This window comes from Salmo salar, chromosome ssa14 (assembly GCF_905237065.1).
Source record: "Salmo salar chromosome ssa14, Ssal_v3.1, whole genome shotgun sequence".
Lineage (NCBI taxonomy): Eukaryota > Metazoa > Chordata > Actinopteri > Salmoniformes > Salmonidae > Salmo > Salmo salar.
Window position 1 is genome coordinate 10,881,394 of NC_059455.1, and position 17,675 is coordinate 10,899,068.

At 43.4% G+C, this 17,675-nt stretch overlaps 1 protein-coding gene across 1 annotated transcript in view; it reads left to right on the top strand.

Moving 5' to 3' along the window:
- Nucleotides 1–17,675, top strand: part of myo7bb (myosin VIIBb) — a 30,774-nt gene that overhangs the window by 5,682 nt on the left and 7,417 nt on the right. The window contains exons 9-37 of the mRNA XM_014139404.2: nucleotides 1,267–1,420; nucleotides 1,682–1,758; nucleotides 2,220–2,339; nucleotides 2,621–2,763; nucleotides 2,906–3,116; nucleotides 3,206–3,341; nucleotides 3,477–3,646; nucleotides 3,802–3,945; nucleotides 4,214–4,372; nucleotides 4,532–4,624; nucleotides 4,810–4,904; nucleotides 5,170–5,254; nucleotides 5,492–5,710; nucleotides 5,820–6,029; nucleotides 6,239–6,547; nucleotides 6,805–6,948; nucleotides 7,142–7,210; nucleotides 7,317–7,441; nucleotides 7,644–7,770; nucleotides 8,056–8,175; nucleotides 8,765–8,938; nucleotides 9,931–10,158; nucleotides 10,940–11,107; nucleotides 11,355–11,472; nucleotides 11,629–11,755; nucleotides 14,964–15,136; nucleotides 15,910–16,091; nucleotides 16,681–16,793; nucleotides 17,027–17,181. Coding sequence (XP_013994879.2) covers nucleotides 1,267–1,420; nucleotides 1,682–1,758; nucleotides 2,220–2,339; nucleotides 2,621–2,763; nucleotides 2,906–3,116; nucleotides 3,206–3,341; nucleotides 3,477–3,646; nucleotides 3,802–3,945; nucleotides 4,214–4,372; nucleotides 4,532–4,624; nucleotides 4,810–4,904; nucleotides 5,170–5,254; nucleotides 5,492–5,710; nucleotides 5,820–6,029; nucleotides 6,239–6,547; nucleotides 6,805–6,948; nucleotides 7,142–7,210; nucleotides 7,317–7,441; nucleotides 7,644–7,770; nucleotides 8,056–8,175; nucleotides 8,765–8,938; nucleotides 9,931–10,158; nucleotides 10,940–11,107; nucleotides 11,355–11,472; nucleotides 11,629–11,755; nucleotides 14,964–15,136; nucleotides 15,910–16,091; nucleotides 16,681–16,793; nucleotides 17,027–17,181 — 4,348 coding nt within the window. The remainder of the gene's footprint in view (nucleotides 1–1,266; nucleotides 1,421–1,681; nucleotides 1,759–2,219; nucleotides 2,340–2,620; nucleotides 2,764–2,905; nucleotides 3,117–3,205; nucleotides 3,342–3,476; nucleotides 3,647–3,801; nucleotides 3,946–4,213; nucleotides 4,373–4,531; nucleotides 4,625–4,809; nucleotides 4,905–5,169; nucleotides 5,255–5,491; nucleotides 5,711–5,819; nucleotides 6,030–6,238; nucleotides 6,548–6,804; nucleotides 6,949–7,141; nucleotides 7,211–7,316; nucleotides 7,442–7,643; nucleotides 7,771–8,055; nucleotides 8,176–8,764; nucleotides 8,939–9,930; nucleotides 10,159–10,939; nucleotides 11,108–11,354; nucleotides 11,473–11,628; nucleotides 11,756–14,963; nucleotides 15,137–15,909; nucleotides 16,092–16,680; nucleotides 16,794–17,026; nucleotides 17,182–17,675) is intronic.

Below are 17,675 nucleotides of genomic sequence, written 5' to 3' on the forward strand. Positions count from 1 at the left end.
ACTTATTATTTGAAGAAATAGCCTAATAGTTTATCAACATTTTAAGCTATAAACGTTCTGATCTCTTGCGTCTGTCTCATTGCATAAAAAAGGTTTTTTGATGCTAGTGGTTGTATTCATTTGGGATTTATCGCATCCCACAACTGTCCCAGACTATGTTTGGAATATTTATTTCTCGCACAGAATAGAATAAGTCAACGTTGTACTATGAGGGATAGTAGATTGACATAGGCTTGTACTTTTGCTGTTCGTTAGGCCTACTCATCTTGTTGGCTGATGAAAAGTAAATGTGGACAGTTCTTCCAATATCTTCAATATGCACCTTGGAACTGGATAAGGACGCGCGCAGTTGCGTCCCCAATGTGTCTGTCTTCACTTGTAGCCTGTGAGAAAGACCCAGTCACTTGATGGAGAGCCAAGCCTGGATTTTTTTTCGGGTGCATTATGGCCACACAAAGGGGATGCTACCAGACAATTCACGGCATTATCAAGTGCTTCTCAAATTTTGAATGAGAGACTGACAAAGTGTGGACAGCCTGCGCAAAAAAACAAAGCAGAGCTCATGTCTTTCAAGCGACTTTTTTCTAATCATCATTAGAGTCGCATCATGCAGCCTTATAATGTATTAAAAATCAAAACATATAGCCCTAAGTTTGTAGAACAACTAAAGTTACATTAATAACTCTAAATGAAGCAAATAGGAATACCTGTTTCTTTGTTAACCGATCAACACAGAATAGACGCATGTGCGCACTCCCTCAAATCGTTTGGAGAAAATATTTATATTTTATTCAGCTTTGTTCAATTTTATTCTTCATACTATAAAATTATATAAAATAATGCCACGGAATTCTAAGCAAATTATGTCTGCTTAATGAACTAGTGTAGCCCACAGCCATATGGCATAGCCAGATCAAGGCCTAACATAAGGACAACTCAGAGTATGCTATTCTGTTCTTCTGAAATTCTTTAGACCTGTCTAAAATAAATTATGGATTTATTGTGAAGGTGTAGGCTATGGATTTATTAGACTTTTTAAAATGTAGACGTTCCAAAGGTCCGCATCAGTGGCTTGTGTGGAAGCCAGGAGATGCTAAATGTGTTTATGTTAATTAACGGTAATTACCGTGAGACCGATAATTATTTGCTTGACAATCACCGGCTGTCGTGACCGCCACAGCCCTTGTCGATAGTAGCTGTAATTAAGTAGAGAGATGGGGTAATAGCTACAACCGACAGTATAACCTCTGACCCTGTGTTCTATAGGGTGACTGTATTGTCTGCGATGGACGTGACGATGCTAAGGACTATACCCGTATCCGCACGGCCCTGAAGATCCTCACTTTCACTGAGACCCAATGCTGGGAGATCCTCAAGCTGCTTGCTGCACTCCTCCACCTGGGCAATGTCAGCTTCGAAGGTGGGGTCCTCTCTGGGTGTATGACTCAGTTAATGTCTGAGTGTATGATCTATGACCGGAGTTCTTAGGGAATATGACCTGCGCCTTGTCATCCCCCCCCAACCCCGATGGCCAAATGTATTGAGACCCTGAAATACTTGAATGTTGAAAGGAAAGGGGGATGGATACCTAGTCAGTTGTACAACTGAAATGTTTATGTTGTTGTTTTTTCTATGTGAAAGCTGTGATTGACCAAGTTTTCTTTTGTTATTTGCCTTGCAGCCGCCATCTTGAATAACATGGAGAGCTCTGATGTCAGTTTGTCTGATTACTTCACCCTTGCTGCCAAATTGCTGGAGGTATGTATGTTTATTGGCGTTTTCATTCTTTGCTGGTATGTTCCGTAATAACTTATAAACTGGGAGGTTCGAGCCCTGAATGCTGATTGGCTGAAAGCCGTGGCATATCAGACCATATACCATGGGTATGACAAAACATGTATTTTTACTGCTCTAATTACGTTGGTAGCCAGTTTATAATAGCAATAAGGCACCTCGAGGGTTTGTGACATATGGCCAATATACCACGGCTAAGGGCTGTGTCCTAACACTCCACGTTGCGTCATGCATAAGAACAGCCCTTAGCCGTGGTATATTGGCCGTATACCATACCCCCTCGTGCCTTATTGCTTGAATATACAGTAGTTTATATTTGACATTTTTTAAATTAAGCTTTATTTAACTAGGCAAGTCAGTTAAGAACAAATTCTTATTTACAATGAAGGCCTACTATATACATAGTCTTTGTCTGTTTCCTACAGGTGCAGCCTGCGGCTCTGGCTGCGAGCCTGACCTACCGCTCCTTCATGACCAACAGAGAGCGAGTGTCCAAACCCCTCAACTCTGAACAGGCAGCCGACTCCAGGGACGCCTTCGTCAAGGTAATGAGGCCGCTCCTGTTTGAAGGTACCAAGGCAAGATAGACAATAGGCTTTCGCCTGTAACAAGAGATGAGGCATAAACATAAATATTCACAAAGGCACATAGGCCCGAATCCTAACTTGAGATCCGTGGGCGAATGGACTTAACTCAAGTCTTCCATTGACATCAATACATGATTTATTTGATTGTTGAGTTAAACATGCACATTTCAAGTTAGGGTTTGGTCCATATTCTACTCAAGTGTACAGAATGTGTGTTGTTTGTCTCATGATTTCTTCAGGCAATATATGGCAAACTCTTCATCTGGATCGTTGGGAGAATCAACAGTGCCATCCATAAGACTCCCACCAACGGTCCCAAATACGTCCGTAACTCCATCGGATTGCTGGACATCTTTGGTTTTGAGAACTTCGACTCAAACAGGTATGCCAGTCAATGTCAAATACTAATTTCCCTTGTCGTTTGTGTGTGCAATATACTCCTTGTATGTCCTTCATCCTCTCTCCCTGATGGTATATAACCAACCAGTCAATAACACAAACCTTTTCCCCATGCTTTTTCGCAGCTTTGAACAGCTATGCATCAACTTTGCCAATGAGCAGCTGCAGCAGTTTTTTGTGCGTCATGTGTTCAAGCTGGAGCAGGAGGAGTACACCAAGGAGGACATTGTTTGGAAGAACATCACCTTTAGCGACAACACGGACACCCTTGATCTCCTCGCTGTGAAGCCCCTCAACGTGTTGGCCCTGATCGACGAGGAGAGCCACTTTCCCAAGGTAAACAATCTCAAATTCCACTAGTCAACCATGTTGTGGTGGCAGTCTGAATTGGTGAGGTTTGTGACAACCTTGAATGTTTCTTCCAGGGCACAGATGTCACCATGCTGAACAAGATGAACCAGGCTCATGCGAAGTGCAACAAGTACATTCCATCCAAGAACACCCACGACATGGAGTTTGGGATTTGCCATTTTGCTGGGGTTGTTCACTACGACTCAAAAGGTAAACAGAAAAAAAGGGATCACACCTATACAACAGTAGTCGATTCGCTCAAACATAGGAGTATGATCAATTGGATATTGTCACGTTTTTTTTGGGAGGGGGGGCACCATTTGATCCTGTATGTTTTTCCTTCAGGATTCCTGGAGAAGAACAGAGATGCTCTTAACTCAGACATCCTCAAGTTGATTGGCGCATCCACCAACAAGCTGCTGCCACAGCTCTTTGAGAAGGAGCTCTCTGCCAATGTGGTGAAGAACCTTGCAAGCAACAACAGGATTGTTTTGACACCCAAGAGCTCTCTACGGGTTTGTGGCTGTTGTTACTATTAAAGATTCTGACTCTCACGCCAACTCCCATTAGCTATATCCACCAGTTTCTTCACATAGCTTTCCTGCAGAGATAGTCACTGACAACGGTCCAAAAATCCACGCAGTTGACATTGTGATTTTTCTCCCTGCAGGTGGCCCAGACGGATGGCAGGAGGCAGGTGTCCACGCTGAGCGGTCAGTTCCGTCAGTCCCTGGACTCCCTCATGAATGCCCTGTCCAAATGCCAGCCCCATTTCATCCGCTGCTTCAAACCCAACGACGATAAGAAGTCCATGGTGAATAAGGCAGCCATTTTGTAGCACTGGGCCAGATACAGGAAGACATGATTCATTGTTTTGTAGCACTTGGCCAGATACAGGAAGACATGATTCGTTGTTTTTACGGTGCAATGTCACAATCGGTAGAGGTCAAACTCACACAAAACAGAAACAATATAGGCCGTTATACAGAATGAAAATGGGATAATTCCACGAAAGTCCAATTTGTCCATACTATAGTGCACTCCACTCTACTAGTCAAGCTTAGGAATGTCTCTGTCTTCAGGTTTTTGACAGAAACCTGTGCATACGTCAGCTGCGGTATTCTGGAATGATTGATACCATCAAAATCCGGAAACTGGGATTTCCGATCCGCCACACGTTCAAGCAGTTTCTGCAGCGGTACAGAGTGCTTCTGAATACAACCGTCTGTGACCCCAAAACTGTGAGACATATACCTTCATTGTTTTGAATATGATGATGATGATGATGAAGATGACAACAATGATGATGATATTTGTTAGCACAAAAAAGCTCCACGGTTACAATTGCTTTTCGTGGGGTGGTTATGGTTCCCAATATCCTCCTCCTTGTCCTAACTCAGGAGTCAGCAGCAGCCTGCTGCAATGCCATCTGCAAGGCCGTGATCACAGGACAGGATGGCTGGAAGATCGGCAAGACTAAGATTTTTCTGAAGGTACAGTTATATCTGTGTGGACTAGACAACCACAAACATTGGCATGTTGTAACAGTAGTGATGGAATCCCCAATGGCTGTCACAAGTAGCAATTCAAAGATGCTGGAAGGATGTCGGTAACCCTCCCCCCCAAAAAAGGTCCATATTCACCCTCTGTAACCGGTTTTCGCTTTCTTCCCACTCAGGATGCCCATGACTCCCTACTAGAGCGGGAGAGAGAGCGAGAGCTCAACAGGAAAGCCCTCATCATCCAGAGGGTCTTGCTTGGCCAAAGAGACAGGTGAGGGATGAACACTGAGACACACAATTTGGGCAGAACACAGGATAGAGAATGACGGGCGACGTGTCATACCTGACACAGGTTTGGGATGTTGTGGGACCTGACATAGCACACTGGCAGTGTTCACTGACATGGTGTTATCTGTTATTCTCTAACACCCCAATCTAAAGTTTTACCCCAGTTACTTCAGTTGTTCCTATTGTAATACAGTAGTTGCTAACAGTCAGTGATATTCCAGTTTTGTTTAAATGTATTCCTCTTGTAGGAAGAGCTTTGTGAAGAAAAGGAGAGCTGCCGTGGTTATACAGAAGCGATGGAGAGGTTATAGAGAGAAAAAAGAATACAGAAAAGTAAGTCACTGGCAGTCAAGGTCTACTAATATCATGTCAACATGAGCACGGTAAGGAGTCAACTTCAGATACACTTCTGAAGACAAACTGAGATGATATTGATTCATTGCCGTAGCTCTAGGAGTGCACAGTATTGAGCTGATGGAGATTTGCTCATGTTTACTTTTTTATAGACTAGATCACATTTACCTGCTGCTTCTGGAATCATTTCTACTCCTCTCTGTCTCATTCAATCAGCTCCAGCTTGGCTTTGAGCGTCTGCAGTCTAAGATCCGTGCCCGTCTGGCCCGAGGGCATTACCTGAAGGAGCTGGCGGCGGCCGTCACAATGCAGTCCCAGGTGCGCGGGTACCTAGCCAGGAAGAGTTATAAGAGCAAGAGAGAAGCTGTGACAGTCCTCCAGGCCCACACCAGAGGCATGCTGGCTAGGAAGACCACCAACAAGATGAAGACAGATGTGAGTTCTGACATTTGAGAAAAATGTGTTTGTGCACCTGTGTGTGCAACTGTGTGAGTTCAATATATATGTGTGTGTTTGTGTGTTTGTGTGTGTGTGTGTGTGTTAGGTCTTCCTATCTGCCCAGGAGCGGGAGGCGAGGGAGCAGGAGGCCGCGGAGCTCCAGCAGAGGCTAGAGGACGTTCTCAGCCAATCACAAGAGGCTGCTGCCAAGCCGGAGCCAGTCAGTGAGCAGGAAATGGTGGAAACCATGTTTGGCTTCCTGCCCAACAAAGTGGCAGTAGGAGGACGGGAGGGACTAGCTCCCGAGGGCTTTGAGGTTAGGCTCACAACCAATGGTGGATCTCCACAGTATATCAACATAGGCTTCTTGCTCAATGATTAACAATGCTAATAGAATGACCAAATTCACCGAATCGTTTCTTCTCATTGAAGAAGCATTATACTATTTTACTATTCTCTACCACTTAAAATAAAAATAAAAAAATGAACTGAGTATCCAACTGCACTCTCCCTACCCATCCTCAGGACTTGGAGAGAAGGCTGACCGTCCTAGAGGTGATTGAGGAGAGTCGAGAGGAGAGTCCAGTAGAAAGCCCAGCTCCGGTAGTTATACAAGTACCAGTACCACCACTAGCTCGGACTGTACCAGCTCCAGAACCAGTACCAATCGCAGTACCAGAGGAGCTACCAGTGGTGGACTACGATGATGAGAATGAGGAGCTCTCCTTCACCAAGTTCAGTGCTCTGCACTTCCAGGGCTCTGCTACCCACAGTCACATCACCCAGAGGCTGCGGCAGCCCTTGCTCTACCACGAGGATGAGGGAGACGCACTGGTGAGTACTCAATATCAGGCTTCAGTGTGGTAATCTCAGAAGAATCCAAAGCAAGTATGACATTTTTCTTCCTCAATAACATATTCCATATTCTCCTCTTATCTTTTCTCTTTGTGTACCCTACTTTCTCCTCTCCTTATTCCCTTTCCTCTGCTTTCCTTCCTATTTTTTATTTTATTTTTGTTCCTCACCCTTTTTTCCCTCCCTTTCTTTTTTCTTCCATTCCCCACGTTCTCCTCTGCTCCTCTCCTCTCCAGGCCTGTCTGACAGTGTGGTGGATCATACTGAGGTTCATGGGGGACATAGCTGAGCCAAAACTGATCAACCAGGAGCCCTCCATCCAGAATAACCTGGGCCAAAGGCAGGACAGGAGGCTCAGCAACCTGGTGGGCCTGGATCAGGTACTGTACATTAGGACTAAGCCTCAAATTCAATTCAATTTCGTTCAATATGACTTTATTCGTCCCTGATTGTCATTTTACATGCTTCCAATAGGTTACTGTTGTTACTGAGTTTTTGCTGACTGAATTGACACACTATAACAGTTTGTCAGATGTCTAAATGTAATAGATGTCGTATCCATTTATCTATCAGAAAATACTAAGGAAAAATAGAAAGAAACAAGGAACGGGGAATAGAAAAGGTTCGACCATTATAGAGGAGGTATGTTACATACATATTATTTTGTCCTAAGAACTCAAATTAAGCGGAATATCCATGATGCAACAACACAGGATAATTGTCTCTTTGTGCTTCTCACCTACTCCAGTCAGAGACTATGATGGAGGAGAAAGACATTCTGATTGGGGAGGGGCGCACCTTGGATCGGCCAATATCCGACCTTGAAAAACTGCATATTATTGTTGGATACGCCCTATCCAGACGAGATATAAGGTACCAAACCGAATTACAACATCTTAACAATGTTACCCAGAAATGTCCCAGTTATCAATGTCTAGAAAGGTGATTTGCTTTAATACCAAGACTGTTCAATTCAGAACTGATAGTAGATTACAGTTGCAATGCAAATGAATTGGATCCATCTAAACTGATAGATATCTACTTGAGCCCTGTCTGCCCTTGTTTGTCCGTGTAGGGATGAGATCTATTGTCAGATCATTAAACAGCTGGTGAACAATAAGAGCCAGAAGAGTTCTCTCAGAGGCTGGGTCCTCCTCTCTATCTGTTTGGGTATCTTCCCCCCAACAGAACTCCTTATGCGGGTCAGTCTAAAGTTGTCATTTTTTTTACTTATGGCTATTCTGTATGTCTTAAGGCGCTGTGTTTTTATGCATAATCATAATCATTTTATGCATAATCATAATCATTTTATGCATAATCATCCATAATCATCAGTTTATGCATAATCAATCAATTACATACATTGTAATTATATTGTGTTCAATTCTATTCTGTTTGATTCTATTCTGTTCAATTCTATTCTGTTTGATACTATTCTGTATGATTCTATTCTGTTCGATTCTATTCTGTTTGATTCTATTCCACAGTACCTGGAGAGATTCCTGGGCAGAGGACCAAGTAGCTATGGTCCATACTGTGCTGAGCGTCTGCGTCGCATCGTGGCCAATGGGGAGCGAGGTGAACCACCCTGTTGGATAGAGCTCCAGGTAAGACACAACATCCAAGACATAGAGGTACTCATCTGCGTGCCATCTCCCTTCTGACACAATGCAACAGAATTGGCGGGGAGGGGGGGGTAATCCTGTCAGGACTCAAATCCCGGGTCCTTTCGACTGTCAGTCCAACACCGTAGCCAAAGAAGCTTACATCTCTTGACAATGTTGCTAGGTGTGGACTACTGCTGCTGCGTCAGCATTACAGGTCAGTATTCTTGACTCGGGTTTGGTAAGACGACAAAGAAACAGAAACATACCGGCACCCACACTAGACCATGAGAGGTTGCATCAGAGTTATCTGGGTGAAAGTTGCTGAACTACAGCTATATTAAACATTGTTAACGTCTGACCTGTAAAACGGATCCGTTCTCTGTTTTTGCTCTGCCGACATACCTTTATGGCGGCGGGTTCAGTCTTGTGTGCAATTGGCAAGTAAAGCGATCTTAGTCTTAATCTTATGACAGTGACCTTATTGGTAAGGAGACATATACAGTATATATACAGAGCATCATGGGTACTGTAGTAGTACATCATGCTACAAGGACTACTTCTTACAACGCCTCCATCTTCTCATGTGTAGGCCGTCAAGACCAAGAAGACCACGCAAGTGTCTGTGGCCTTGATGGACGGCCTTAGCGTCAGCCTACCTGTAGACTCAGCCTGTACCTCCGCCGAGGTGTGCCAGGCTCTGGCCAAGAAAGTCAACATCAAGGACATCTACGGATTCTCTCTCTACATCGGCTTCTATGAGAAGGTGCAAATCAAATCAAATCAAATTGTGTTTGTCCCTTGCGCCGAATACAACGGGTGTAGACCTTACAGTGAAATGCTTACTTACAAGCCCTTAACCAACGATGCTTTAAGAAGTTAAGAAATAAATGATAATAATTAAACAGCAGCAGTAAAATAACAATAGCGACGCTATATACAGGGGGTACCGGTACAGAGTCAATGTGGAGGCTATATACAGGGGGTACCGGTACAGAGTCAATGTGGAGGCTATATACAGGGGGTACCGGTACAGAGTCAATGTGGAGGCTATATACAGGGGGTACCGGTACAGAGTCAATATGGAGGCTATATACAGGGGGTACCGGTACAGAGTCAATGTTGAGGCTATATACAGGGGGTACCGGTACAGAGTCAATGTGGAGGCTATATACAGGGGGTACCGGTACAGAGTCAATGTTGAGGCTATATACAGGGGGTACCGGTACAGAGTCAATGTGGAGGCTATATACAGGGGGTACCGGTACAGAGTCAATGTTGAGGCTATATAGAGGGGGTACCGGTACAGTCAATGTGCGGGGGCACCGGTTAGCCAAGGTAATATGTACATGTAGGTAGAGTTAAAGTGACTATGCAAAGATTATTAAAAAGATGTAGGCGAGGAAACCCCCAAGGGTTTTGGGCACACCTAGCCATGCAACTAAAAGAAGTACACATTAACAAAGAAGAGACATAATGAATACAGCGGTATCAATAGGTTCTCTTCTTAGTCGCATGGCTAGGGGATACATTACTGTGGTATCCTGGTTCTGGGCATTGTGCCTTCTGGATTGAGACATTTTATTGTGTCAGTTGAATATTAAGAAGGAACATTTAAAAAGGATTTTGAAATTAATCTTGACATCAGATGACTACCATTTATTAGCATATTCGCTAGCTTTCAGAACTTGCATTGACTAGCCCCGTAACATGTTTTGACTATCCCTGTGACATGTTTTGTCACTGTGCGTTTTCCAGGTGTGGTCCCTGGGCAGTGGCGGGAGGCATGTGATGGACGCCATCTCGCAGTGCGAGCAGGAAGTGAGACGGAAGGGCGAGGAGGAGCAGCACGCCCCCTGGAGACTCTACTTCCGCAAGGAGCTGTTCACACCCTGGCATGATTCCTCGATAGATGCAGTCAGCACGGATCTCATCTACAGACAGGTCATCAGAGGCCTCAAGTCTGGGGAGTACCATTCTGAGAAGGTGAGCCGTTTTTTGACAGTGCACACGCCTAAGAGCCCACCCAGACGATGTGGATATTATATCACTGATACAGCAATGGTGTAATTGTGAATGTGACCTCCATGTCTCTCTCGAGGTAGATTGACTATGAACCAAGCGTGGATCTTAGGAGTCACATTGTCTCACTGAACTCTATGTGAAAAGTCATGAAAGAAAAACAATTACCACTATTGTTGAAAAACGTAAAGATATAAAGACTGTTTGAAGTGGATTATAAAAATGTTTTACCCCCTTTTCATGATATCCAATTGGTAGTTCGGGTCTTGTCCCATCGCTGCTACTCGGGAGAGGTGAAGGTCAAAAGCCATGCGTCCTCGAAACACTACCCTGCCAAGCTTCTTGACACGCTGCTCGCTTAACCCGGGAAGCCAGCCGCAGCAATGTGTCGGAGGAAACACCGTCAAGCTGGTGACCGTAGTCAGCTTGCAGGCACCCGGCCCGCCACAAGGAGTCGCTAGAGCGCAATGGGTCAAAGAAATCCCTGGCCGGCCAAACCATCCCCTAATCCAGACGACGCTGGGCCAATTGTGCACCGCCTCATGGGTCTCCCGGTCACGGCCGGCTGTGACACAGCCTGGGATTGAACCCGGGGCTGTAGTGACGCCTCAAGCACTGCGATGCAGTGCCTTAGACCGCTGCGCCACTCGGGAGGCCTGAAGTGGAAAATCTATTAACTAAACAAGACTGTCTTTCTTTATTATTGGACCTAAACAGATGTTTTGTTTTATTTTTTGTCATCCAGGAGGATGACTTTGTGCAGCTCGCAGCAATGTACTACTATGTGACGTTTGGGTCTGCCATCAGTGGAGAGAATGCCAAGAAGGTGGTGGAGGAATGCATCACTACTGAACTTATTGAGACCAAGTCACAAGGAAAATTGATTCAGCTAGTCAACGCAGCACATACACAGGTAAACTGCTACTCACTGGTGCAATAAGTAATGGCCAGACAATTTGTATTATATATTTTTAAAATCCTGCAATTAAATTTGAATTAGTGTATGTTATCCCAATCAAGTATGGTGAAGTTAAGTAATGTAAAGCAAAGTAAAGTAAAAAGTTAGGTTAAGTTAAGTTACTGTTAAGTTATGTAGAGTAGAATAAAGTTGATGCCAGACAAAATGTATCAACAAATAATCATCCTAATCATTCTTACAGGGTCCTTACATAAACAGCAGAAGGAGCACAGACAGCGTGAAGGGGGACGTGGTTGACTATGCTCGTCAGAAATGGCCCATTTACTTCTCAAAGTTCTACGAGGTTACGCAAATGTCCGGTAAGTCTAACAGGAATATGTCTGCGATAATGTACCAGGTGAGGTTGGTTTCATTTCACATGATGAACCTTTTACAGTAGCTGGTTTACATCAGGCAAAATAGAAATGTTCTTTGTTAAAGATGATTTTATTACTAAGGTATTTACATATCCACAGGGCCTCCTCTACCCAAAAGCAATTTTATTGCGGCCATCAACTGGAATGGGATCTCCTTCCAGGATGAGAAAGAGAAGAAGCTCCTTGAGCTGTCCTACCCAGAGGTGACTGGGGTGAACAAGTCCAGGTATGGACAAGGCCCTGTTCAAATATATCAGAAATGCGTCCTTGTTTCTTTTCCTTCCTTCCTTCTTTCCTTCTGTCCTTCTGTTAGGTTCTAATTCTCAGTGTAAAAAACTCAACAGACATTATGAAAGCTTAACCAAGTTTATTCTTCCCAGAGGATCAATACAGCTGCATTAGACAAACACATTTTCACACAGCGCAGATATTTAACTATGCCGAGTCTCCTCCTACACATCTGAACAGCCAATGCATCTCTGTTGCTAGACAGAACCTTAGTGATATCTGTTCTTCCGCACTTCATCTGACCTGACCTCTGCCCCAAAGTGCTCACTCCTCCCCAGCTCACGGCTGTCATGGTGACTAGTACCAGACAGTGTCTCTTCTCCTCCCAGAGGATCCCTCCCATAGGATCCCTAACAATAACATATCCTGACATAATGTAAACGTTAGACATGAATAAGTGCATTTCATATTCTCAGAACCCAACACTTCCTTCCTTCAAGTGATCACTGATCTGAGTTGGTTGGATTTGTGGAAGCAATAGAGGGATAAACGTACTTTCACCTATACAATCACTTATAGATCTGTACTTACCTCAAGGAAACAAGAAAGGATGCATTTGTTAAGTTTTCAAACAGGGCCCAGAATACACAATCCAACCTAGTTTTCTACAGTGGCAGTTTATTATTCAGTTGTCAAGTAGTGGTGGTCGTCACCGTTTACATACTCCCTCATACCGACACCCGATCCACCATGAAGTTATCACATATATTTCACATATGTTTCGCATACACTTCACACGTTTCACATACATTTCACACGTTTCACATACACTTCAGATGTTTCACATACACTTCACATACGTTTGTTGGACCTGTGAGTTGGACCTGGCCCATTTTGTACATCCACCACACACTTCAAATGTCAAAATGGAGGCCATACCTCGCCTGTATTTTACATAATGACTTTTCTATTTTAACCCCTGGTCGGGCTCCGTCCCGTATGCGGGACAGACATCCAGCGAAAAATCCTATCGCCATTAGCATAACAAAATTAAAAAATTGTTTTTTTCAAATATAGGACTATGTTATATCGTTTTATAGATACACCTCTCCTGAATCGAACCACATTGTCCGATTTCAAAAAGGCTTTACAGCAAAAGCAAAACATTAGATTATGTTAGAGGAGTATATCGTAAAAGTAGCCACATAGCCATTTTCCGACCAACCACATGCATCACAAATAACCAAAAAACAGCTAAATGCAGCACTAACCTTTAACAATCTTCATCAGATGACACACCTAGGACATCATGTTACACAATACATGCATTCTTTTGTTCGATAAAGTTCATACTTATATATAAAAACAGCATTTTACATCGGCGCGTAACGTTGCATCAAAAAAATGTATTAATAAGGATAAAGCTATTTGGAATACGTTGAGATGCTATGTAACGTTGACTAACGGGTACGTTTTTTATCCGGTCGTGCAAATAATGCCCCCTATCCCCAACAGGTTTTAACCTCTTACATCTAGACGTTCCGCTAGCGGAACACCTGCTCCAATATCCAATTATGGGCGTGGCGCGAAATACAAACTCCTCTAAAATCCGAAAACTTCCATTTTTCAAACATATGACTATTTTACAGCATTTTAAAGACAAGACTCTCGTTAATCTAACCACACTGTCCGATTTCAAAAAAGTTTTAGAGCGAAAGCAAAACATTAGATTATGTCAGCAGAGTACCCAGCCAGAAATAATCAGACACCCATTTTTCAAGCTAGCATATAATGTCACAAAAAACAAAACCACAGCTAAATGCAGCACTAACCTTTGATGATCTTCATCAGATGACAACCCTAGGACATTATGTTATAAAATGCATGCATGTTTTGTTCAATCAAGTTCATATTTATATCAAAAACCAGCTTTTTTACATTAGCATGTGACGTTCAGAACTAGCATACCCCCCGCAAACATCCGGTGAATTTACTAAATTACTCACGATAAACGTTCACAAAAAACATAACAATTATTTTAAGAATTATACATACAGAACTCCTCTATGCACTCGATATGTCCGATTTTAAAATAGCTTTTCGGTGAAAGCACATTTTGCAATATTCTCAGTAGATAGCCCAGCCATCACGGCTAGCCATTTAGACACCGACCAAGTTTAGCCCTGACCAAAGTCAGATTTACTATTAGAAAAGTTTGATTACCTTTGGTGTTCTTCGTCAGAATGCACTCCCAGGACTTCTAATTCAATAACAAATGTTGGTTTGGTTCAAAATAATCCATAGTTATATCCAAACAGCGGCGTTTTGTTTGTGCGTTCAAGACACTATCCGAAGTGTAAATAAGGGTCACGAGCATGGCGCATTTCGTGACAAAAGATTTCTAAATATTCCATTACCGTACTTCGAAGCATGTCAACCGCTGTTTAAAATCAATTTTTATGCCATTTTACTCGTAAAAAAGCGATAATATTCCGACCGGGAATCTGCGTTTAGGTAAACAGACGAAAGAAAACAAAGCATGGGGTCGACGCGGGCACGAGCCTGAGTCTCACAGTACTGTAACCAGCCACTACCCAAACACGCTACTTTTTTTCAGCCAGAGCATGCAAAGCCACGATTCAGCTTTTTGCCGCCTTCTGAGAGCCCATGGGAGCCGTAGGAAGTGTCACGTAACAGCAGAGATCCTCTGTAATGGATAGAGATAATCAAGAAGGGCAAGAAATTGTCAGACAGGGCACTTCCTGCATGGAATCTTCTCAGGTTTTGGCCTGCCAAATGAGTTCTGTTATACTCACAGACACCATTCAAACAGTTTTAGAAACTTTGGAGTGTTTTCTATCCAAAGCTAATAATTATATGCATATTCTAGTTTCTGGGAGGAGTAATAATCAGATTAAATCGGGTACGTTTTTTATCCGGCTGTGAAAATACTGCCCCCTAGCCATAACAGGTTAAGAGTTTATTCGGAAGATAACGGCTCTATATACACTCTTCCGTGGTGTCCCGACTTTGTAGTTAATTACATTTACATGATTAGCTTAATCAGGTAATATTAATTACAGAGAAAGGATTTTATAGAATAGCATGTCATATCTTTGTATTGTAAGTCGCTCTGGATAAGAGCGTCTGCTAAATGACTTAAATGTAAATGTAATGTAAATGTAAATGTTTCATATGCTCCTCAGTGATGACGGCAGGATCGACAGCGGTCAGTCTGTGAGCCTGGCCACACTGAGAGGGCAGTTCCTACTGCAGTCTGTGGAGGCAGGGGAGATGGCTGACCTGATCCAGTGGTACCTGGAGGGCCTGAGGGAGCGCTCCGTCTACGCAGTGGCCCTGCAGGACGTCAACAAACAGGGTAGGAGTATGACAATGAATCACTTGATCACTCACCTCACAGCTTAGACTTGACTGATTTTTGGATAGGCTTGGCTTGGGTTAAGCTGTGTATCTGTGAGCTACAAAAGGGTTAGCTAGATTGATGCATTTGGCAGAATCATAGTATATCAACAGACAGTGTATGAGTATGACAACTCGTGGTTCATCTATTTGGATGAGATAGGCAAAGGCCATGCTGTATAACACTGCTTAAGACGGTTGTGTATCTGGATGTATTCCATAGAATCCTAATGCTGTAAATTGTACTGTAAAACAATTTGTTTGTCCCTTTCAGACAACACAGTTAGTAGGTAGTCAGTGTTTAATAAAACAAGTATATCCAAAAAGGACCATTCATATACAGTAGGTGTTTTGGCTGGGGATCATGCATGACCAGCATGGTTCGTCTTATGTACGTGGGTGAGTTACTTATCTCTCTCTCTCTCTCTCTCTCTCTCTCTCTCTCTCTCTCTCTCTCTCTCTCATATCTTGAATGGTTCTCTCTCTCTCATATCTTGAATGGTTCTCTCTCTCTCATATCTTGAATGGTTCTCTCTCTCTCTCTCTCTCTCTCTCTCTCTCTCTCTCTCTCTCTCTCTCTCTCTCTCTCTCTCTCTCTCTCTCTCTCTCTCTCTCTCTCTCTCTCTCTCTCTCTCTCTCTCTCTCTCTCTCTCTCTCTCTCTCTCTCTCTCTCTCTCTCTCTCTCTCACTCACTCACTCTCTCACTCACTCACTCACTCACACACACACCAGACGACCCCACGTTGCTGAGCTACAAGAGAGGGGACGTGCTGGTCATCGTGAAGGACGGAGAGTACTCCCCCGACCGGGGATGGATCAAAGGCACTAACGAGCGGACTGGGAACACCGGCGCCATCTCCATGGACACTGTCCTGGTTCTGCCAACCCTTGAAAAGCCCAGCGATACCACACTGGTAAGAAGGTTCTTGACTCAAACAGAAGACTTAGTTCAAACACTTATTCGTATGGTTAGAAGAATAGGTCGTGGAACAGTAAACTGGTGTCAGATCTATTTGTGCTGTCTTTACAACACCATAGAAGTTGTCAAGACAACACAAACAGATCTGGGACCAGGCTAAAATAAACAGTGCTCACATTGTACAAACACAGAAGAGGGTGATAAAAAATAGGGATGGGACTATATTGACATACGAACATAGTGCCAATGTGGATGTGCAAGGGTGAATGATAAGATTGTCATATGTAAGATAATAATGGCACATGGCTGAATTTCATTCCAGATAGTTGTCCTTTGAACTGCTGTCTGTCATTCCCCTGTAGAGATGAGATAGGGAAAACAATATAATGGAATCTTGGTGGGGCACACCTATACCTAGTTGGAATGCTGCCCATAGGGATGGGCGAACTTGTGAGCATTGTTACGCTTACGGTGGGGCAAGTCCACATCATGTCCAGTCGCCATTCTTAGGAGGATTGTGGCAGGGGAAGACTACCCTCTTGTGGTCGTACTAAAGTTGTGTTTTTGTTTGGTTGAACCATCAGAGTCTGCTGAATCTGAGCCCAGACCAGAAGAAGACAGTGGCTCAGAACGCCCACGAAAGGGAAGAAGCCATCTCCCCCGTCTCACTGAAAGAGTTTGCCCTTGAGTACTTTAGGTAGAGAAAACCCTTCAATAAATCCACTCTCACTTTAATTTCAATTACAGATGCAACCACTGACTAACCATTTCAAATGTAATAATTACCATGATGTTTTTTTTATGATTCCAATGTTGCAGTTACCTGACCAATTGTCTCACTACTACATTTTGCATGGTTTACAGTCTATTTTACAGTTGCACTTTATTCTCAAGGCAGCAACTTAACTTTGTTTTTTTTTGTTTCTCCAGGCAGCCTGGTAAAGAGGGCGGCCGTGGGGCGCAGGCCAGAGGGGCAGGCAGGGAGAAACTGTGGGCTGCCTCCAAAGAACCCATCAAACAACCCCTACTGAAGAGTCTGGTGGGCAACACCGACCTTAGCCATCTGGCCTGCATCTCCTTCACTGATATCCTTTACTGAAATACTTTATTTGTTAAAGGGGAAGGTCAGGATTTTGCAACATGATGTTAGATGGTTCCTCACCCTGAAAGTAGTCTATAGGCCATGATAACTGAACCATGGATTACAGTTTTTCTTTAAACAGCCACTACAAACTTAAGCTAACTTTAGCCACCACTAGCTACCAATCAATTGAAATGATAGGTTTTTGTGTTCATGTAATTTTTTAAATGGCCAAATCACCTCTAAAGGCCCAGTGCAGTCAAAAATGTGGTTATCCTGTATTTTATATATATTTCCACATATGAGGTTGGAATAATACTGTGAAATTGTGAAAATTATGCAAGAGCTGTTTAAAAGGACCACCTGAAATGTCATCCTGTTTTGGTGGGATGGAGTTTTGTGCTGCATGGTGACATCACCAGGCGGTATAAATTAACAGACCAATAACAAAGAGAGTTTCAAACCTCTCTGCCAATAACAGCTAGTTTTCAGGTTTCA